Below are 19,782 nucleotides of genomic sequence, written 5' to 3' on the forward strand. Positions count from 1 at the left end.
AAACGTCCATAATTAAATTTTCAGACAAATTTAGCTACAATATTTAATTTTGTCAAGGGTTTTTAAAGGTTCTTAATACTCAACTTCATTTGAGGTTATGCTATTTTTCATTTAGAATGAAAGGTGTAGCTTTCTCCAGTACTCTCTTAAAAAAAATAGAAAAAGATACACTTATACAAGAACTATAATGAATGAATTTTTTTTTAATCCATCAGTGTCAAGTTTTTCAAGGGTTGTTTGTTCCCGGGTGAAATATTTAACAACGTGGATTAAAACTGAGCACCAATTGTCTGGTTAAAGCCCAAACACTCATGAATTGAAGAAATTAAAAGCTATGCACTACACACAGACTACATTAATGCATCACCAGTAATAATCCTTTCATGCCTGAGCAGTTTCTTTCACTGAATGCATTTTTGCTGGATGGTTCACAGCAGTCATAATTTTTCAGTAATCATGAATAAATTATATTATGGACACATTTTGATCATCTTGTTCTTTTATACTGGTCTCTGCTCATTCTGAACAAGAAATTAATATTTAAATTATATGATAATGATTAAACAATTTATGTTTGCATCCCCAATGGTCGTGTTAACTGCAGCACACAGGAACTAGTTACATGCAGGTCACCTGAGGTACACTGCCATCCATTATTCATTTTCCTTTTTTATAATGAGGGATATGGGATGGCGATTGGTAGGAAACAACAGGAAATGTAGGAAAGGGAACAAAGAATTTTCATGGCAAAATCTGTTCCAATTGAGGGGTAAAATTATATGCCCAATGTTTCTGTTAATAATTTGTTATCACTGTTAAAAGTCACCATCACAAATATACATTTAGCTGCAAATGTGTACAAAGCAGTCCATCGTAGTTAAAGCTCCATGAGCAACTTATGTGACGGAAATACAAATGGTCTTCATTATGAACCTCTGTCAAATTTTTTACACTCAGGGTTGCTCAAACAGGTAGTTATAGCCATCATTGTTATGAAGAAAGAAGATGCTTACCATCACTACGTAGTACCAGAGGGGTAAGTGGACTCAGAACTCTCTTATTAGTTACTGTATTCTCTATCTCACAGATGTAGGAACCAACATCTGATACTTCCACTTTTGAGATGTATAAGTTTCCAGTTCTTTGAGAAACAAAGCGACGATTATCTTGTTCGACGAAGGTTGGAAACTGGTTAAATATCCAAGTGTATTTTAGTTCTGAAAAAAGAACAGGTGATAAATAGCTCACTGCATTAACATCCTTGCTTCATGTGTCAGGTTGAATCTTTCAAAAAAATAAACCATAATGCATAGTTAAAGAGTGAGAGGCAGCATTATTTTTAAGATATTTAAACAAAAAGCAAATAGTGTTCTCTAAACTGCATCTGTACTTTCGTTTTTTTTGGTAAAACAAAGAAAGACTTGAATTTATGCAACAGCCAAATGCTCTTCAGTGCTTTGCAACCAAGAAAGAATGGGTGAATTGCAATAATTGTTTGAAATATAGCAGCCAATTTACACACAGCAAACTCCCAGAAATCATACTGTCAGATTGACCAGATAAACTGTTGTGATGATGTTGAAGGATATAGTAATGACCAAGATGCAGAAGTTAACTTTTCTTATTCTTCTTCAAAATAGTGATATGGCATTTTTTGCTTCTATCTGAGTGTGGAGTTGGGGTATTAATTTAGTGTCTCATTCAAAAAATAGCATCTCCAACTGTGCAGCTTTCCATTAATTCCATGACATGCTGAAGAACTACCAACTGAGAATAAAATGCATAAATTATCATGTCAATATTTTTAGGATTTTTGAGAAGATGAAGCATTGGAAATAAGCTGAAAGCTCTTTGAGCTTACTCTAACATTTATTCAGATCATTAACAGTCTACCACTCTTGACTTTGCACATTCTCAATAACTGAATAAATCACCAGAATAGAGAATTCCAAAGATTTATAACTCTCCAAATGAAGAAACATCAGCATAACTCAGTTCCAAATGTCTGTCTCCTATGATGAAACCAGGTCTTCTTGTTCTAGAGTCTACATCCATAAAAGTAGCCTCTTCACAAGAACCTTCCTGAACCTTCTCTGAATCTTAAGCACTTGAATAAAACAAGACGTCATTCTCCTAAAATGCAAAAGATAGAGGATAATATGCACATGCCTGCCTCAGATGATAGCCCTCTCTCCAAGGATTCTTTCCAGTAAGGTTTAGCATACCTGATTTAAGAGAAACATTCCAATTATGGGTCTCATCAAAGCCTATTTCAATTAGCCTTGTATTCTGAAGCCTTTGCAATAAAGATAAACATTCTATTACCCTCCCAAATTGTTTGTTCTACCTGCATGCATCTGTGTTTTGTGCATAAGGTGATCTAAGTTCCTTGGAACCACAACATTTAAGAGTTTCTATCATTCGAAAAAATCCTCTTATGCCATTCTTTCAAGCAAAACAAATAAATATATTTTCCCATTCTATACACCATCTATCAAGCTCTTGTCCACTGAATTGATCTGTCTATATTGTGTTTTTGTGTCTTCCTCACAACTTACTTTACTAAAGAGCTTATGTCATCAGCAAAATTTAATACATGCCTCAATAAAATAATCAAGAAAGGATAATTAACAATTGGGGACTAATCAAAGAAGAGTCACAGTAGCCACAGACAACTAAAATAAGGTTCATTCTCCAGTTTACCACAGATAAAATCAAAAATGAGAAGGAAAACTTCTTGAAGATAGGTGAAACTCTAAGCCCCAATAAGGAGAAACATTGGTAATGGAGAAAAACTGGACATTGGCCATTTCTGCCATGAAAGACATGGCTGGTATATGACAAGTCCTGGCTACTCTTCTAGTCACCCACCTTGTCCAGCATTCCCCAACACCTCAGGGCAAGCTCCATATGCCAGGAAATTTCATCCACAGAGTTTTCCATGAGGCATGAACCAGCACAACCAGATCATCACGGCAAATCTCTGATGTGCTTAGAACAGATTTCTTCATTTCAATGCTGCACTTTGGAGTTTTGCAGCACCATTCGTTACAAGATTTCTGCTCAGTTGCTTTGCAGACAGGAATAGACACCCATCCCATTCATTCTCTTGGTGCTTACACATTTTTTGCTGACTTCGATGCTCAAACCATCTTTGCCATGCCTTGCCGTTTGCACTTTGCTGCCTCAGAATGAACTGAGAGGTTTGCAGTACTTCTGCCTTGCTTGGTTTTTAGTGCACACACAAAGCCAGGCAGCTTTTTTTATGGTTATCAGTAATGATTACTCAATAGGACTGAATGTTGTATGGACCATGTTAAATCAATCTTGTGCCTACATAGCATTGCCAGATGCTAATGCAGGAACACATACTAAATGATTAGATTAGATTTAGATTAGATTAGATTACTTACAGTGTGGAAACAGGTCCTTCGGCCCAACAAGCCCACACCGACCTGCCGAAGCGCAGCCCACCCAGCCCCCTACATTTACCCCGGCCCCTTACACTACGGGTAATTTAGCATGGTCAATTCACCTGACCTGCACATTTTTGGAGTGTGGGAGGAAACTGGAGCACCCGGAGGAAACCCACGCAGACACGGCGAGAATGTGCAAACTCCACACAGTCCAGCCTGAGGCAGGAATTGAACCCGGTCTCTGGTGATGTGAGGCAGCAGTGCTAACCACTGTGCCACCATGCCACCCACAAATATGCTTCAATCAAATGGTCATGTACAAAGCCAAAGGGGAATAGTCTTTAGTCAAGTCCAGGAAGAAAAATCCTCAATGAGGGCATCCTGCAACTGTTCATCCAAGTCAGCACAAGATCTCAGAGCATAGAAAGTGGGTCATTTGGAGTGAATTGGGTATGGTAAAGTCATCACAGTCTTACCAGACCAGGGCACTGCTCTCTCATTAGAAAGAGATAACCAGTGGTAACAACCTGAGGGACTGAGAAGGAGAGTCCTTCATGGTAGCCATGCAGCTGGTGCAGGAATCAAACCCATGCTGTTACAGGTACATAGTGGTAAGCAAATTGGACTAGTCAATTGGTGGGATTGGATGTAGAGGGGATAACTCGATGTACAATGGTGGGAGATGACAGTATATTGGAGAACATGGGCTACTACAAGAGGCTGAGGTTCAGTGATGGTTATAATCACCCTATCTTCAATGGGGGTGTGCCATCATAATCTTTGCATGTGTAATCTGCAGGCCCCGAGCTCAGTGGAGATCAAGACTTAGATGAAAGTATTGGATGAGAATACATGGAAGCTCAGAATTGATGGGATCGACAGGGACCATAAGGGAAAAAGCAGCCTAGATAACTGTCTGAGCCGATGGCTCATTCTGCAAAACTTGAGCTTTCTAACCCCATTTGAATTACAAATATGCACTGAAATGGAAAATGGCTGCCACCACACCCAAAAAAGTAGAGAGCATGTATTTGTTTTCCCCGAGGGACTTGTGAGTGATGTAAAGCCCTTCAAGAGGAATTTCATTAATCAGGCACTAACACAGTTCGTTAAAGGCATCAATCATCATAATACCCTGCATGTGAAACGTATGCAGTCACTAACTGTGCAGGATACAAATATTGGTCAGACACAATTTTGTCCATGCTATTAGACATTACAAATTGATTGTAGTCATCTCGGTGAAGCTTTAGTTGTCATTGAAATGCCTCACCTATGGACCACAATTCAACAACAAAATCTAAAGTCTCATAGACTGTTAAAGGATGAGGAGCTGCTTTCTTCATACCTTGAACTCTTAAGATATTTGCCACATGCTCCTATATGCAATGCTCCCTTCCCTCAGTCATGGGAAGGGGTATGTGAGGGTATAGATTTCAGTAATCCTAATGCACTTACAGTGTCCTATTGTACTTCTGTGACATGATTGGTACAGCATACATTGGAATAAAGTCTACTGTCTCAAACTTCCCTCATGAACATTCCTGCCAGAGTGCTTCATGCCTTACCATATCAAAGATAATGTTAAACCATCTTATGTGCTGAAACTCTCATGAGCTGGTCTGTGATATTCCCTACATAGATTCATTGGAATTGTGAACAATGGATTCAGATAGATCAGGAGTTATTGTGGCTGTGCTCACAGTGCAAAGTGCAGAGAAATTTAGGGGGAACAAATGTGCCAATAAGCTCAGCACTGACAGCAACCTCCAGAGGTTGCCAAACTGCCTTGATGGGCAGTAGTGGCTGCTGGAATTCCCCTCAGGATTCAGAGGTAGTACCAGAGGCAGACACTCTATCACCTTGAAGCTGTTTCTTCCAGATCAGTGCAGCACAGAGAGGATCTTCCAGGATGAGATTACAGAACTGTGACATCTGCTGGAGTAGAATTTGTAGTTTGAAGGGATAGTTGTCTACCCTAACGCAATGGATGTCAAAGCGAGTACTGTTCCAACATTTTATTTTGTAGTTAGCTGCTTCCAAGGATCCATTGATTTGTTCACAACAAAATAGCAGCTATGTGCCCTCAAAAACTCATCATTTTCATTTTCCTTCCACTATATGTATCTTGAACAGCTATTAATGGCTAGCAGTGATTATCCTGGTGCTCAGCTGGGATTTAAATATGGTGCTGCAATGGAAATCTCAGATGGACCCAGTAATGTTAACTATTTACACCACTTATAATTACAAAATAGCATGACAGATACTTTGTACATACATAATGAGGTGGGCATCTAAGAATTGAGAGAGGTTACTCGCAAGAGCACATGGAGTCAAATTCTCCATGGAACTCCCTGAAATTGACATTTCACCAATTTTTGGTAAACATGCAACCCATAGTTTTTCTCTCCCTGTTAATCCAAACAAATTGGAAAGGTGAAAATGAGTATATTATATATTTTTTTGATTTCCAGTAAGATCTGAAACATTGATATTTCATATGTATAAAAACTCATTTTCAATGTCAGAGAGGTTCTTTAGCATTGGTGAACAGTTACATAAATGGGTACGCGTAACTGAAGTGACAACCTTGATTTTCAAGCTAGGTTTGTTCCCCTAAGCTTAAGACAACAGATTCCAGACTTTACTGCATAGAAACCTGAAAGCACAGCTGTTTACTTTGCTTCATCATAAACTCTCAAAAAGGGATCTTTCTCATGGCTTTCGGATCTCAATGGCTCTTGGACTCACAAATTGCAAATAAAAAAAATTAAGCAAGTTACTCCCTCAATCTGTTTTAAAACAAATCATCATGGATGTAGAAATCCCTTCAAGTTTATCTTTAAATTCTTTCTGACACACTGAAAAAAACCATATATCACCAATTCAAAATTGAAAAATCTAAACTTAAACTAAACAACATTAAAAATAAAAATAAATCACACAGCCGACAACCAAGCTTCAGTATATTTATAGTAAAAAAAACACTGAACTCAAGTGGCATGATGGGAGTGACTGCCCTTGATGCCAAGGCAGCATGTTATCACGAGTGGCATTAAGGAGACTACAACATTGAAGTAAATTGAAATCCTTAGGAGGGGTTGGGGGTGGTGTTTTTAGTGGAAATTTTCCAATGATTGGAGTTGTAGGTATGAAAAAAGGTCATTGTGGGGGGAGGGGGCTGTTGGAAGCCAACTATTTCAATCTCAGGATGTTGATACAGGTGCACCAAGATACTCCTACAATAACTTCCAGCTGCTTCATCAATGAATTTCCATCAGAAGACCAACAACGTGGAGGTTTACTGATGATTGCAAAGTTTTCAGTCTCATTCATAACTCTTCATTCTATGAAAAAGGATATTGCAATATTTGCAAGACCTGGACAGTATCAAGGTTTAGGCTGATAATTTTGAGGCAAATAATCTTCAAGCCACATAAATGTGAGCAATTGACCATTTTCAACAAGAAAGAACTCAACAATCTTTCCTTGAAAGTCTCGACCAAAGGCATCTCTGAAGTCCCCCTCAGTCAAATTCCTGTGAGTACCACTGGGCAGAAACAGAGCTGGTTAAGCCACATGAATACTCTGACAATACAAGCAGGTCAGAGATTGGGAATTCTGAGGTGAGCAACTCACCTCCTGACTCCATGAAGCGTTCATGCCATTTCCTAGGCAAAAGTCATAACTGCGATGGAATTTTCTTTGATTCCTGAGGCTGTGTGCAGCGTCACCAACAATCAAGAAGATCATTCCCATCCAGGCCAAAGCAACTCAATCCACCAGTGTAAACATTCACTCTGTCCTGCACTGAATCATAATAGCAGCGACATGGATCAAATGCAAGATTCACTGCTGCAACTCAGGAAGGGTCCTTCAAAAGCACACTCTCTCAACGTCTATTAGCTAGGAAAATGAGGACAGCAGATGCATTGAAACACCATCACCTACAAGTTCAAATCCAAATTACACATTCCATCTTGACTTGGAACTATATTACCCTTCATTCACTGCCACTGGAACAATATGGTCCCTTCCGATCAACTATTCCTAACACCTTTTAATGACCCAACATTCAAAAATGTTTCCATTGTAAGCATATTTTATTAGTTCATTTTTGTTAATGCAATCATCAAACTGTTCAGCGAGACTTGCATTAGTGATTAGTCACTTCTATTTTAGTTGCCTAGTTTCTATGAGAAAGAGGCAGAATGAGGTAGTACATCCACCCTTGCCTATCTTCCTTTTAGACAGCTGACCAGGCTATTTCTTCCTCTTTTGTCAGCAGCAGCAGCTCTGGGTTTAATGAGTGGTGTGCTGAAATGGGACTCTACTTTTCATCCTGTCTCACATACGCTTTCTAGTTAGCTCTTTTCTTTCATAGTGACAGCCCATTTTTGGTCTATTTTCACCTCCACGAAACCACCCTAGAGCATGATGCTGACCCCAAGTCATGAGGCTGATTTGAAAATCCACTGCAAACAAGACGGGCCAAATGGACTCCTCCTACACTGTCGTAATGTTGAGATTCTGTAATCGTCAAGGGCAATTAAGGACAGACAAAAATGCTGGTCCAGCTAGCAACCCACATGTTGAATGAAAGCTTTTTAAAAAATATATCAAATTTAGAAACACAGCGTGGTTAAAAAAATCATACAGCACGGAAACAGACCCTTCGATCCAACCAGTCTGTGCCAAACATAATCTCAAACTAAACTCGTCCCACCTGCCTGCTCCTAGCCCTTAACTCTCCAAATCTTTCTTATTCATGTAGCCATACAAATGTCTTTTAAATGTTGCAATTGTATCCACATTCACCACTTCCTCAGCAAGTTCATTTCACAGGCGAACCACCCTCTGTAAAAAATTCTGTCATGTCTTTTTTAAATCCCTCTCCTCTCACCTAAAAAATGTGCTCCTAGCCTTGAAATTATCCATCTTAGGGAAAAGGCAATTGCCATCAACTTTATCTGTACCTCTTGTTATTTCACAAACTTCTATCAGATCACCTCTCAGCGTCCTATGCTCCTGTGAAAAAGGTCCCAGCCTATCCAACCTTTTCTGATAATTCAAACATTCCATACCTGGCAACATCCTGGTAAATCTCTTCTGAAGTCTATCCAGCTTCGTACTATGTTTCCAATAATTGGGAAACCAGAACTGAACACATTATTCCAGAAGAGGCCTAGTGTGCTGTTGAATTTACAAAAACTGATACCCTCAAAAGAAATACTCATTAGTTTTTAATCCCTATCAAATAAGATATGTTTCATGTTTTTAACTCAAAATTCTCTATAGGAAGAAATTCTAGTGTTAAAAGGAAGGTTCTCAACATGAGGGCCCATGTTGTATGAAGCTGTGGTGAAAAGCTGCGCTCGGCATTCCAGGAGACTTCTTTGTAGAAGAGTGGTAAGTAATGTAGGATAGGCAACATCAAAGAGAAAGAAGAAGAGTTATAAATAAATGCAGGAAAATTTCCATTCCTGCTTTCAAACTAACAATAGTCATTTCATCCAAAATATAGGGAACTAACAGTAATCATTTCATCCAAAATATAAATCAGGGAATGTGTGCCATATCTTCTTCAGAACATTTTAAAAACATTTTTGAAGGAGCTATTCCCACTGATGAGACAAATGTCAGGGGTAAGTAAAGAAGATGATTATTCCAATAAAATAAGGTCAGGAAAGTTAGGCAATCATAAATTAATTATATCCTTCTACAATTCACTGCAATCAAAATGAAAGCTCAAAGTTTGTGTTAAATTATAATTTACATCATAATATTATTTCAAGATGAAACATCATGAAATGTTCATTTTAAGAAGGCCAGGAGCAGAGTAATCTCAGAGAGCAAGGTGAAGAGGCGAGCTGGTATCAAGGCATGGTGATGAGTGAAGCAATGCGGTCAGACTGTGACAGATCTCTTGAAGAGCAACCTAGCTTGTCCCACCCCTTGGACACTGAATACATCCAGAAAAGAATTTTGTGGGTTTTTGATCTATAAGAGAGTCAAAGGGAGTGATGGGGCAGGCAGGAAAGTGTGTTTGAGGTCACAATCAGATCACCCATGATTCTAATGAATGCCACAAAAGGCTCGAGGGGCTAAATGGCCTACTTCTGTCCCTATTTTGTCTGATCATTTGTTCTTATAGATCATGGCAGCACAGTACAAGGAAGCTCATGAGGCAAATCCAATGACAAGCAATTAATTTAAGTGGTTTGAAACAACTTTCTTCTTATTTCTTCATGGGATATAGGCAATGCCAACATTTATTGTCCATCCAGAATTACCAAGGGTCATGCTAAAAAGTGAATCACATGAGTTTGGAGTCACCTGTAGTCCAGACCAGATAACAATGACAGATTTCCTTTCCTAAATGACATAAGTGAACAACCAATTGTAGTGGCATGGTCACCATTAGACCGGGTAGATCAGTCACAGTATTAATTACCGCAAAACATAGAAGTAATCCAAATAGGTAAAACAAAGTTTATTACATTTCATAAATTTTACCATATAATTACAAATAATGTATGAATTAATCAGATATTAGTGGATCAAATTCAGTCCTGCAGAACATGTATGAGAAAGTGAGAACTGCAGATGCTGGAGATCAGAAGCAAGAGTGTGGTGCTGGAAAAGCACAGCAGGTCAGGCAGTATCTGAGGAGTAGGCAAATCGACATTTTGGGCATAAGCCCTTTGTCAGGAAATCCTGATTCTCCTGCTCCTTGGATGCTGCTTGGCCTGCTGTGCTTTTCCAGCACCACACTCTCGACTATAGCACATGTATGTAAACATGTAAAAGATGTGTGGTAAGGTCATTGAGTTGGAGGCACTGACAGATCATGGTAATTTGACGTCACAGTAACAGAGACTTGACACATGTAAGGGCAAGACTGGATACCAAATTATCATGGGAACCAAGATAAAGCAGGAAATAAAAGTGGAGGCATATCAGGATTGTTTGACTATACATTACAGAGTTATGAAAAAAATGTTTTAAGAAGGGTCAACGAAAAAGTCCATTTGTTCAGAGGTAATAAAAAAAACAAAAGAGATATTAAACCATGTGAGTTGAACTCTATGGCCAACTGACTAGTGAAAAAAAAATTGAGAATCTGATTTTCAGGGGCGGGGTTCAGGAGTAAGTGATAATGAGGTGTTTTAATCATATTATTATATACTGGGATAATAATAGTGCAAACAATGGAGGAGAAGAAACATTTCTGAAGTGTGTTCAGGTGAACTTGTCCAGTGAAAGCCCACTGGAGAAGAAGTATTGCCAACTCTGATTCTCAGGAATGAGTCAAGTGAATCAAGTGGCAGTAACATGTTTGCTAAACAGTAATCACAATATAATTTATTTCAAATTAACTGTGGAAAAGGCCAAAGGACTATCTGGCACAAAAATATTTTTGAGGCAAGCATTGATTTAACTGGGTTGAGAATTGATCTGTTACTGGCAAATTTTCATTAAAGAGAGGCAGGCAAAACTCAGGTGAACAATGGACTACCTTTAAAGTGTTATGGACCAGACTAAACCCCACCCCCCAAAAAAGATCTACTCTAGAGATAGTCTAGATCCTAACTTTTACATTTTTTTAAAAGACAAGTGTAAGGTGCAGTGTTCCAGATACAATTGATTGGTCCACTACTAAGCTTTATTCTTATAACAGTTGAAATCCATCCAAAAAAATTGGCATAATTTTACTGAAATACTTAACAAGATAATGTACTATTTAACCAATAATCATGAACTGTCCCAATAAAGGCAGCATCCCATAAACATACTCTTGGCAAAGGTGATTCAGCAACACAATTGTTACTCTCACATGTTGTCTCTTGTTATCCTCCTCTCTCTCTCCAGTCCAGTGAAAAGAAACACAGAAATCAAGTATCTGCCCCTTTTAGGCTTTAAGAGGAAGCCTCTCTGTCTAAACTTCGCTCGAGCAATAGAGAATTGAAGCTTTCAGTTCCAGCAACCAGCAAAAATGTAAGCAAAACCAAAATCCTTCGGGCTATGGGAGCCTGACCCCCACCCATTCAGGATTCCTTTGTCTTACTTAAAAAAACATACAAGATAAACAGAAAGCTGTTTCCCAACAGCCTGTCTGAAGAAAGCATTTCAGCAGCACTGTGACAACACCCTTCTGAAAGAGGACCAGGACAGAACGCCTCTCATAAAGGCATCGTATCATTGCAAAAGGGATGATTTGGATATGGTCAAGAGTGGTGTGACAGGATATGACGAGCCAAAATCGCTTTGAGAGCTGAAATAGACTTGATGTCTAAATCACTTCCTTTTGTTCTGTGGACATGTAGAAATTGTTGAATTTGACATTATGAAAAATATTTCGAGGTTCTGCTCATTTTCTTTACTGACAATTTAAATGTATTTAATGTTTTATTTTCAGTTTCGCTAACCATCGGAACAGATTTTTCTGGTTGATAAACTGCCCTACTCAGTTGCTTGAGGAGGTATATTGCTGTTTCGTCTTTTCAAGTGAATATTTTATATCCAATAGAGGGTCCTGCATTAGTTTGGCTTCCTAAATTAGTATATGCTCCAGTGTAAGTTACTATAAGAAGTCTGTGGGAATGGGAAAGAGCTAAAATGTGTCTCAAACTTTAGGTTGTGCAGGTTCATTGGCACAGTTGCACTAAAATCCACAGGACAATGCCATTTACTTACAGTTGGACTCTGCCTGAAGAAGGACTTTATGGTTCAGTTAGACTTTCTCTCTAAGTAAAAAATGAGTCACACAAAAAATAAACATTACAACAACTTGGACAAACATATTAATTTTTAAGCAGTTGCTGTGGCTAAATTGAAATGATGAACCATTATCTCGATGCATTGTCTGATGTTGTTTCGAAATCAGCAATAAAAGATGATGAGTTGTACAATACATGCTGCAAATAATTGAAGTTGTGAGCCCAGATCATAGAGACTAAACCCTTGGAGCATTGTAAAGGCCTGTTACTATGCAACTCAGATTGCTGTGAATTTCACGAAAGGAAATAAGCAGTGGAGTAGAAATTACCATGATGATAATTGATTAGCAAGTTGATGGTGAAGAATGTAAAGCCTATTAGATGTGCATTCCATGGAAATTACTAAAAGTCCTCAAAGATGGGTATACAACAAGAACATTTTTTTCATTCAGTCTGCAATCTTCAAAGAGGCAATTTGTTGATTTTCAGTGTGGTTAATTGACTAATCAAAGTTTCAATGGAAATGTATCAGATTCACAGGACTCATTTAAAAATAAAACAAATATGGCCTGTGAATAAATGCAAAAAATAGTTCAGTTCTGCAGTTTTTTCATGCCAACCTGTTAATTGCCATGTTACACAGAAATTAAGTGTGCTTTTTTGAAAGATTTAAGGGGCAATGAACGTACTTGAATCAAAATGTGTTCTGCATTAAACAGAATTTTAGAAATAAATGCTGCTCCTACTCATATATTCTTTTTGTTTTGATATTGCCCCCAGCGTCATTGAGCAGTTCACTGCTCACAATAGCTCTTTTTACAGTCAATTTTCATCTGTTTGTGTTGCCAGGCCTCTCTTGGTACAGTAACCAGCTTGTTGGCATATTAGAACTGGCCTGGCTTTTTATCCCATGTTTCTCTTCCACTCTGTCTGAAAGCATTACAACTTTTTCATCACTATATACACTGTTCGTCTGGAAGCTCATGTTGTAGGCATGTACTGCTTTGAATTTGCTTCTCAAAACTCTGTTACACAGAGGCTGATCAGTCATTTTGTTGAAGAATTGTTGACTACTCTTTATGGTTCTGCCTAAGTATTAATGTAGGCACACAATGCAATAAGCTTGTTAAAATTGTTAAACAGATTGATAAATTCTTGATCTTGCAAGGAATTAAGGGCTACAGGGAGAGTGCGAATAAGTGGCTTTGAAATACCATTGAGCCATGATTGAAAGGCAGAGTGGACTCGATGGGCTGAATGGCTTTACTTCCATTCCTATGTCTTATGGTCTTAATTTACCCTTATTTTTCATACATTAACACCAAGGAAATGATGCAGATTCAAAGGGGTGACTTGGTCTTTCACCATCCATCTGCATCAGGAAATGTTTAGAAAATGGAACAAAATTTGATCCTGTCGACTTTGTTGTGCCACTTTCAAGAAACATTCAATTTGTATAGATGTGGCAGAAAGGCAGAGGATACCAGGGGTCACAAGTTTATTTGAAAGGAATGAATGGCAAAGGGAGAGAAGTAGGATATTTGTCACAAATAGCTCAATCTGGAACAATGCAGATACTTCATGCATATGTATGTACTCATTGAGGCTTGACTGGAATTATTCCAGGATGGACACTTAATGAAAAAGCAGATATTACACTAAAATGTATGGCAGTTAGAAGTTTGGATAAAATACAGAAAGCAGTAAAACTTTAATAAGGAGGGGAAAATAATAGTACGAGAAAAAATATATTTCAAAAAGAAATAATCCATCAAAATAAGCAGTCTTAAATAAAGTAAGCCTGCACATTAAGGAGATTGATGAATTGAAGAGCTATTTGGCATTTTCTTTCTATGGTGGAGTCAAGTAACATCACAGAAATAGCTGCAAGTCAGGAAATGGAAGAAAGGAAGGAACTCAAAATATTATAATCAATGGAAGTGGTACTGAATCGACTATTACAGCTATGAGCTGACAACTCTGCAAGTCCTTATGAACTACATCCTAGGATCTTAAACAAAATGGCTAGTGAGAGAGTTGTTGCTCTTGTTTAAACTTCCAGAAGACATATAATGGCATGCCACATCAAAGTTTATTATAGAAAAGTAAAGCTCATGGTGTAACAGCTCTCATAATGGCATGGACAGAAGATTGGCTAGTTAATAGGAAACAAAGAGTGGGAATAATGAAGCTTTTCTGACTGGTAATATATAGTAAGAGTGTGTCAGAGGATTGACAACAGTGTATCAACATTTGACCCCATTCATATAAATTACTTGGATGAAAGGACCCAAGGAAAGGTTATGAAATCTGCTGGGTAGAAAAGTAAATTGGAAAGAGGGCATATGTAGGCTCCTCAGTGTAAAAGACAATTAAGTGAGTATTCTGGAGCAGAAGTGATGTTCAATCAGTTCACAGAGTTTGAGCAACATACAGTGAGACATGATCTGCTCAAAATAACCATTATTGCAAAGGATGACTTCGATCGGTTGCAATCACTTAATTTAAATGGTAGTTCTGGCAGGGTTAAGACTTTATTTAGGAATGTTATGGGAGGATGTACTTTATGTACTAGGCCATGAAAAGCTGGGGATCATCAATTTTGCTGCCAGTACAATAGGAAACCTCCATTTTGTCTATAGAAGGCAAGCTATAGCAGGAAAAATGATACTATCTGCAACATTTGTGAACAAATAAAGGCCAAGTAGAATACAAGTTGGATATTTTGGAGAACAACATTCTTAAGACATAGAATGCTTCAAATGTAAAGACTAAATCATTGGAGAGCCAAATAAGTAGACTATTATATTGAATAAGACCTACACTGATGAAATTGTACACTGATAAAATGTAAAAAGACACAAAGGTTGGAAGACATTTTACAAGCTTGGCCAACTACATCAATCTGAGACTAAATAAAATCATCAAACGACCAATATTTAACAGAAGAGTTTAGCATCTGAGGAGTATTCATGGAAAATGTTATGAACAATCACTGCTTCTTGGTGAAACAAAACTGAGACAGTGGAGCTTTAAAATCAGCATTCAAGAAAGCCGGAATAATTGATAAGTCTTTGTTCAATCCATTGTTGTCCAAGGAAGGTCTGACTTTAGAGAGAACTGCTCAAGTTGCGTTGGAAGTAGAAATCAGGTAGATTCACATCCTGAATAGTTTACACCATTCAACACAGATCAGAGTGAGAATAAAGGTTTGCTTACACAGATTGAACATGGGTTGCAATTGAGTCCATAAGAATAACACTGAAATAGGATGAGCAAAGTTTAGTGATTCAGAACAAAGTCAATAAGAAACCACCTAGCACACAGATTCAGAAACTGATTGGTTCAGGAATCCATGGCATTGCTAAAATGAAAACCTTTGTCATCCTGGAGCAGTTGTTTTCCAGGAAGGGAAGATTTAAGGTGTGCCAGATGATGTTATGAGACAATTACATGTTTCAGAATGGAAAACTTCAACTGTACTCAAAATTCAGGAGAACATCAGACTTCCAAAGAAAGTAATGAACTGTCTAGGTGGTTCAGCAGGAACAACATCCTCAGCATCATCTGAGTGGCAATGTTTATCTTACTAATGTAATTTGCAGCTGATTGTAGTCATGCATGAAACTATATCTTGTTTAAGACAAGAACCTCTTCTTGTTAAGGCTCACTCAAATTATATCAATTACCGGAGTAAGCTAAATAGACCCGTAGTCCTGGGCATGGACAGAAGATAACATTCTTTGGCCCTCTAACATAATCACTGACCCTTGGATGGGGTTGGGTCTGTCAGAGGGTATTGGCACGGATGTGGTCTAACAGTGCATGGCAGACTCAAGTTTCAGGATTTTCATGTGAATCTCAACCTGCAGTAAATCTTGAAGTTTGGTCAGAATTAATGGAATAATGGCAATGAACACTGACATTTTATGATTAAAAACACTGTTAATTCCCCAAGCCATTTGCCAACTGGAAACAATCCAAACGAACTGCATGTTATTTAAAGGTTAAAAAATGTTTCAGGAGAAAATATTGAGGAAAGAATGTAACAAAATTAGCTCCATCAATGCCTTTGGCATGTTTCAGCAGCTAGTGGTCTGAATGGGTACACAAGGGAAGCCAGCAGCTACTGAATCCAACAATAATTAATCAGAGTAATAAATCTCCATCAATATGATTATGCTATTTAACATGTTAGATGTCTCAAGTTCTGCACACCCTCAGCAAATAAAAGAAATATTGCAGCAAAATAAACTAAAAGAGAACATGAACCAGAAAGTGGCAGTTAGGTTTGTAACTTGGGATGAAAAGCTATTTTGAGAATATTTTGGACTAAGAACATTTGACTCCTGCTTCAGTAAATGCCAAAGATTTTAATAATATTTAATTAGCTGACATGCATTAACATGCATGCACTTTTTGCTTAACTGCCGTAATAATTATTTTCTGGCAATATATTAAATGTAATTTAAAACAATGGAGAATTAAGTGACTTATTCTATTCTCAGACTTTGTTTGGTTGTTAGGATGAGCAATATTTGGTGTGAATCCTTTCAGACATCTGGCAAATGGGAGAAATATTCCTTTATTATTAAAACAGTTATAGTTTCTACTGTCTCTTTAAAAGTGTGAATGTGAATGAGGAGAGATTGAGGGAGAGGACACAGTCTCAGTTTGTATATTAAATTTGTTCAGTTTTACGGTAACACATGAATACCTTTGCCCAATGGTAGGACTACATTTGCATGATCTCGCTGTGTTTGTTGAGCACAAAGTTACCAACTTCAAACCAGGACGAGTAAAGTAAACATTTGTTTTGTTTATTTAAAGATATGTCATGCGATGGCTCAGCAGACAGACTCCCTGTACAGGTTAAGCTATAATGATTTCAGACAAGCACAACTATAACTCCTGCACTAAACATGCTAAAAGCCAATCTCCACAACGTCTGTTAATCACATGTTTTACATCCTGGTTCCTTGCTCTGAATGCATTTTCTCTCAAAGTGAACATGGACAGCAACAGCAAACCTTGAAATATGCAGTGTTGCACATCACCAGTGTGTTGAGATGAATTACGAGAGAATGACCCATATTCTTCTTTGAATCAAGCTGCTGAATATAAACTAAACAAGGAACCATTTGCTGTAATTGTTAACATCTGAGTCAAAAGGCAGAGCTTTCTGACACTGCAGCATTCCTTCAATAATACTTCAAAGTATGAGCCTCAGAAGTCCTGAAATAGGGTCAGTGTAATGACTTTTATACTTAGAGGTTCACCAGTTGGAGCAGCCATGCTTCAGGAGCACAAAGTGGAAGTGATAAACCTAGCAGTTCAAATATACAAATACTAAGAGAACCTTTTGTTTTAAAATTGAAACATTCGATGTCTGCACTGAAGTGAAGGTTTGCATTGACGTAAAGATTTGCCTTGTTTGACACAATCAATGAAAGTGAACTAAACCATTACAATACAATGTTATCAGTATTAATAAGACCGGCTTTATTTCTGAAGGCTTTGTTGCAAGTTTGCTTTTATAAGCTGAAAAGTCAGACATACAGACTGTCCCCAGATTGTGAACAGGTTTCATTCTGGAATCTGTCCGTAAATCTACTTGTACACAAGTTAGATCATAATGCATGGCCATATGAAATAGTTGTTTTTATTGCACATTCATATTTTGAAGCTTTAAAATCAGTTGTTCATAAGTCGGAGACCCCTGTCATGTGAATCTGCAAGATGGTGTCCAACACGTATTTGAACAGCTGTTTTCCAGGCTTGTGATCAAAATCCAGCTAAAAGTGATAGGAAATAATAGAACCTCCTTTACCAGGATTAACAGACTGAACAAGGAATTAGTTTGGATCTTCAAATCTCATAGCCTCAGCAGAAACATTTCACAACTTGATATTGAATGGACTTTCTTTGTAGAACAGGCCAAAAATATAACTGACCTTTGAATGTTCAATTCTGAGATTTAAATTTTCTTGCATTATTGCCTCAGTGCAAATATATCTAATTACTTGATTCTGTCCTGAGGCATTCCAATTAGATACAACACAAAACTATATTTAAATGGTTGATAATAACACTTGGACTTGACAGAGATTTTCCTTGAACTGTTGGGCTTAATAACATCGTAAAACTTGATAAACAAAGAGACAGAAATCAGACGAAATGTAGGAGCCTAGCTAAATATACCAATTCTCACAACTACAATAGTCAGCACATATGTTGGTTATAAATGACCTGTGAGGTAAGAGAAAGACTGCACCTTTCTGAGAACAAATAACAACAAATATCGTACTTGTTTATCACAGCAATAGCGTGTTTAGCTTGAACTATTTACATCTCTTCAAGCAGGATTGTTTTTATTTTTCAAGATTCACTGTCAGATTTTGGCTCATTGTCCGTAAACTTAGTTCTGTTCAATCAGCAACCTGCAATAAGCTTAATTTAAACCTACTCCAAATGAAGATAACAGATTATCTTGAACTGGTTTGTGTAAATAGCAATAATTGGCATGTGCTAAGGTAGTTACAATTAAAACTAAGTGTGGATACATTTAAAAGTTACTAAAAGTAGTGGTTAACCACAACGACTACAGAGGATACATGCACTATTTGAAGATCTGGGATAGTGAAGGTGGCTGATGAACCTACAGCAGGAAAGGCAAGGTGCATGAATGCACAATGGCTGAGAACATGAAACATTCCATCTGGAATTAGCAGAGAGGCTTTGTGCAGAGCATGCAGTTCAATCCATTAGGTTATGGTCAATGCAGTCACTGCACCTTTGCTGACACCCTTTCTGACAACACTTCTGCCAATGATTTTAATTACAGATCAATTCCTGTTAAATTTTCATGTTGACTTGTTTTGAATTAGACAGAAAATCTCCCCATCAAAACACAACACTGGACTTTAGCATTTGACAGATGCCTGACTTTGTTACACTCAGTTAACATCACATTTTCAGGGAAAATTGGTGGCCAAATAGTTAAGTCAGTGCCAGCATAAAGGGTGAAAATTTCCAAATTAATTGCCAAGCTCAATGAAAGCATAGTTGAAATTGTGTTGCTGGTTAAAGCACAGCAGGTTAGGCAGCATCCAAGGAATAGGAATTTCGACGTTTCGGCAAGCTTATGCCCAAGACGTCGAATTTCCTATTCCTTGGATGCTGCCTAACCTGCTGTGCTTTAACAAGCAACACATTTTCAACTGTGATCTCCAGCATCTGCAGACCTCGTTTTTTACTCAATGAAAGCATATCCTACTCATAAACTTAAATATGGATTCTGTGTTTGGATAAAAGTTTCTGGAATAGTGTTTCATTTATAATATACTGGTGAACTGTTAAGGTGGCTGCTAAGAGTCCAGTGACCTTCACTTATTCAATACTGACTATCTCAACCTTCTTGAAAGTTTCAACAAACAAAGGTCCCTTCCCAAATGAAGTTTATACCAAATGCAGAATCAATAGATCACTAAACCTCATCTTTAAGATCAATACTTCATAAAAAAGAGCTGAAGAGACCAGATGTCTACAGGGTAAGTGTAAAAGATCACTATTATCCATTGAATAGTGATGTCTTTATGCGTGGTCATGAGACTGAGGTGTCAGGAAGGGTCGCTTTATTTAAT

General features: G+C 37.8%; 1 protein-coding gene across 1 annotated transcript in view; it reads right to left on the reverse strand.

Moving 5' to 3' along the window:
• The window catches only part of LOC132822149 (contactin-4-like), a 1,303,479-nt gene that overhangs the window by 652,920 nt on the left and 630,777 nt on the right, over positions 1-19,782 (reverse strand). Inside the window, exon 5 of the mRNA XM_060835221.1 lies at positions 1,014-1,217. Coding sequence (XP_060691204.1) covers positions 1,014-1,217 — 204 coding nt within the window. The remainder of the gene's footprint in view (positions 1-1,013; positions 1,218-19,782) is intronic.

This window comes from Hemiscyllium ocellatum, chromosome 14 (assembly GCF_020745735.1).
Source record: "Hemiscyllium ocellatum isolate sHemOce1 chromosome 14, sHemOce1.pat.X.cur, whole genome shotgun sequence".
NCBI lineage: Eukaryota > Metazoa > Chordata > Chondrichthyes > Orectolobiformes > Hemiscylliidae > Hemiscyllium > Hemiscyllium ocellatum.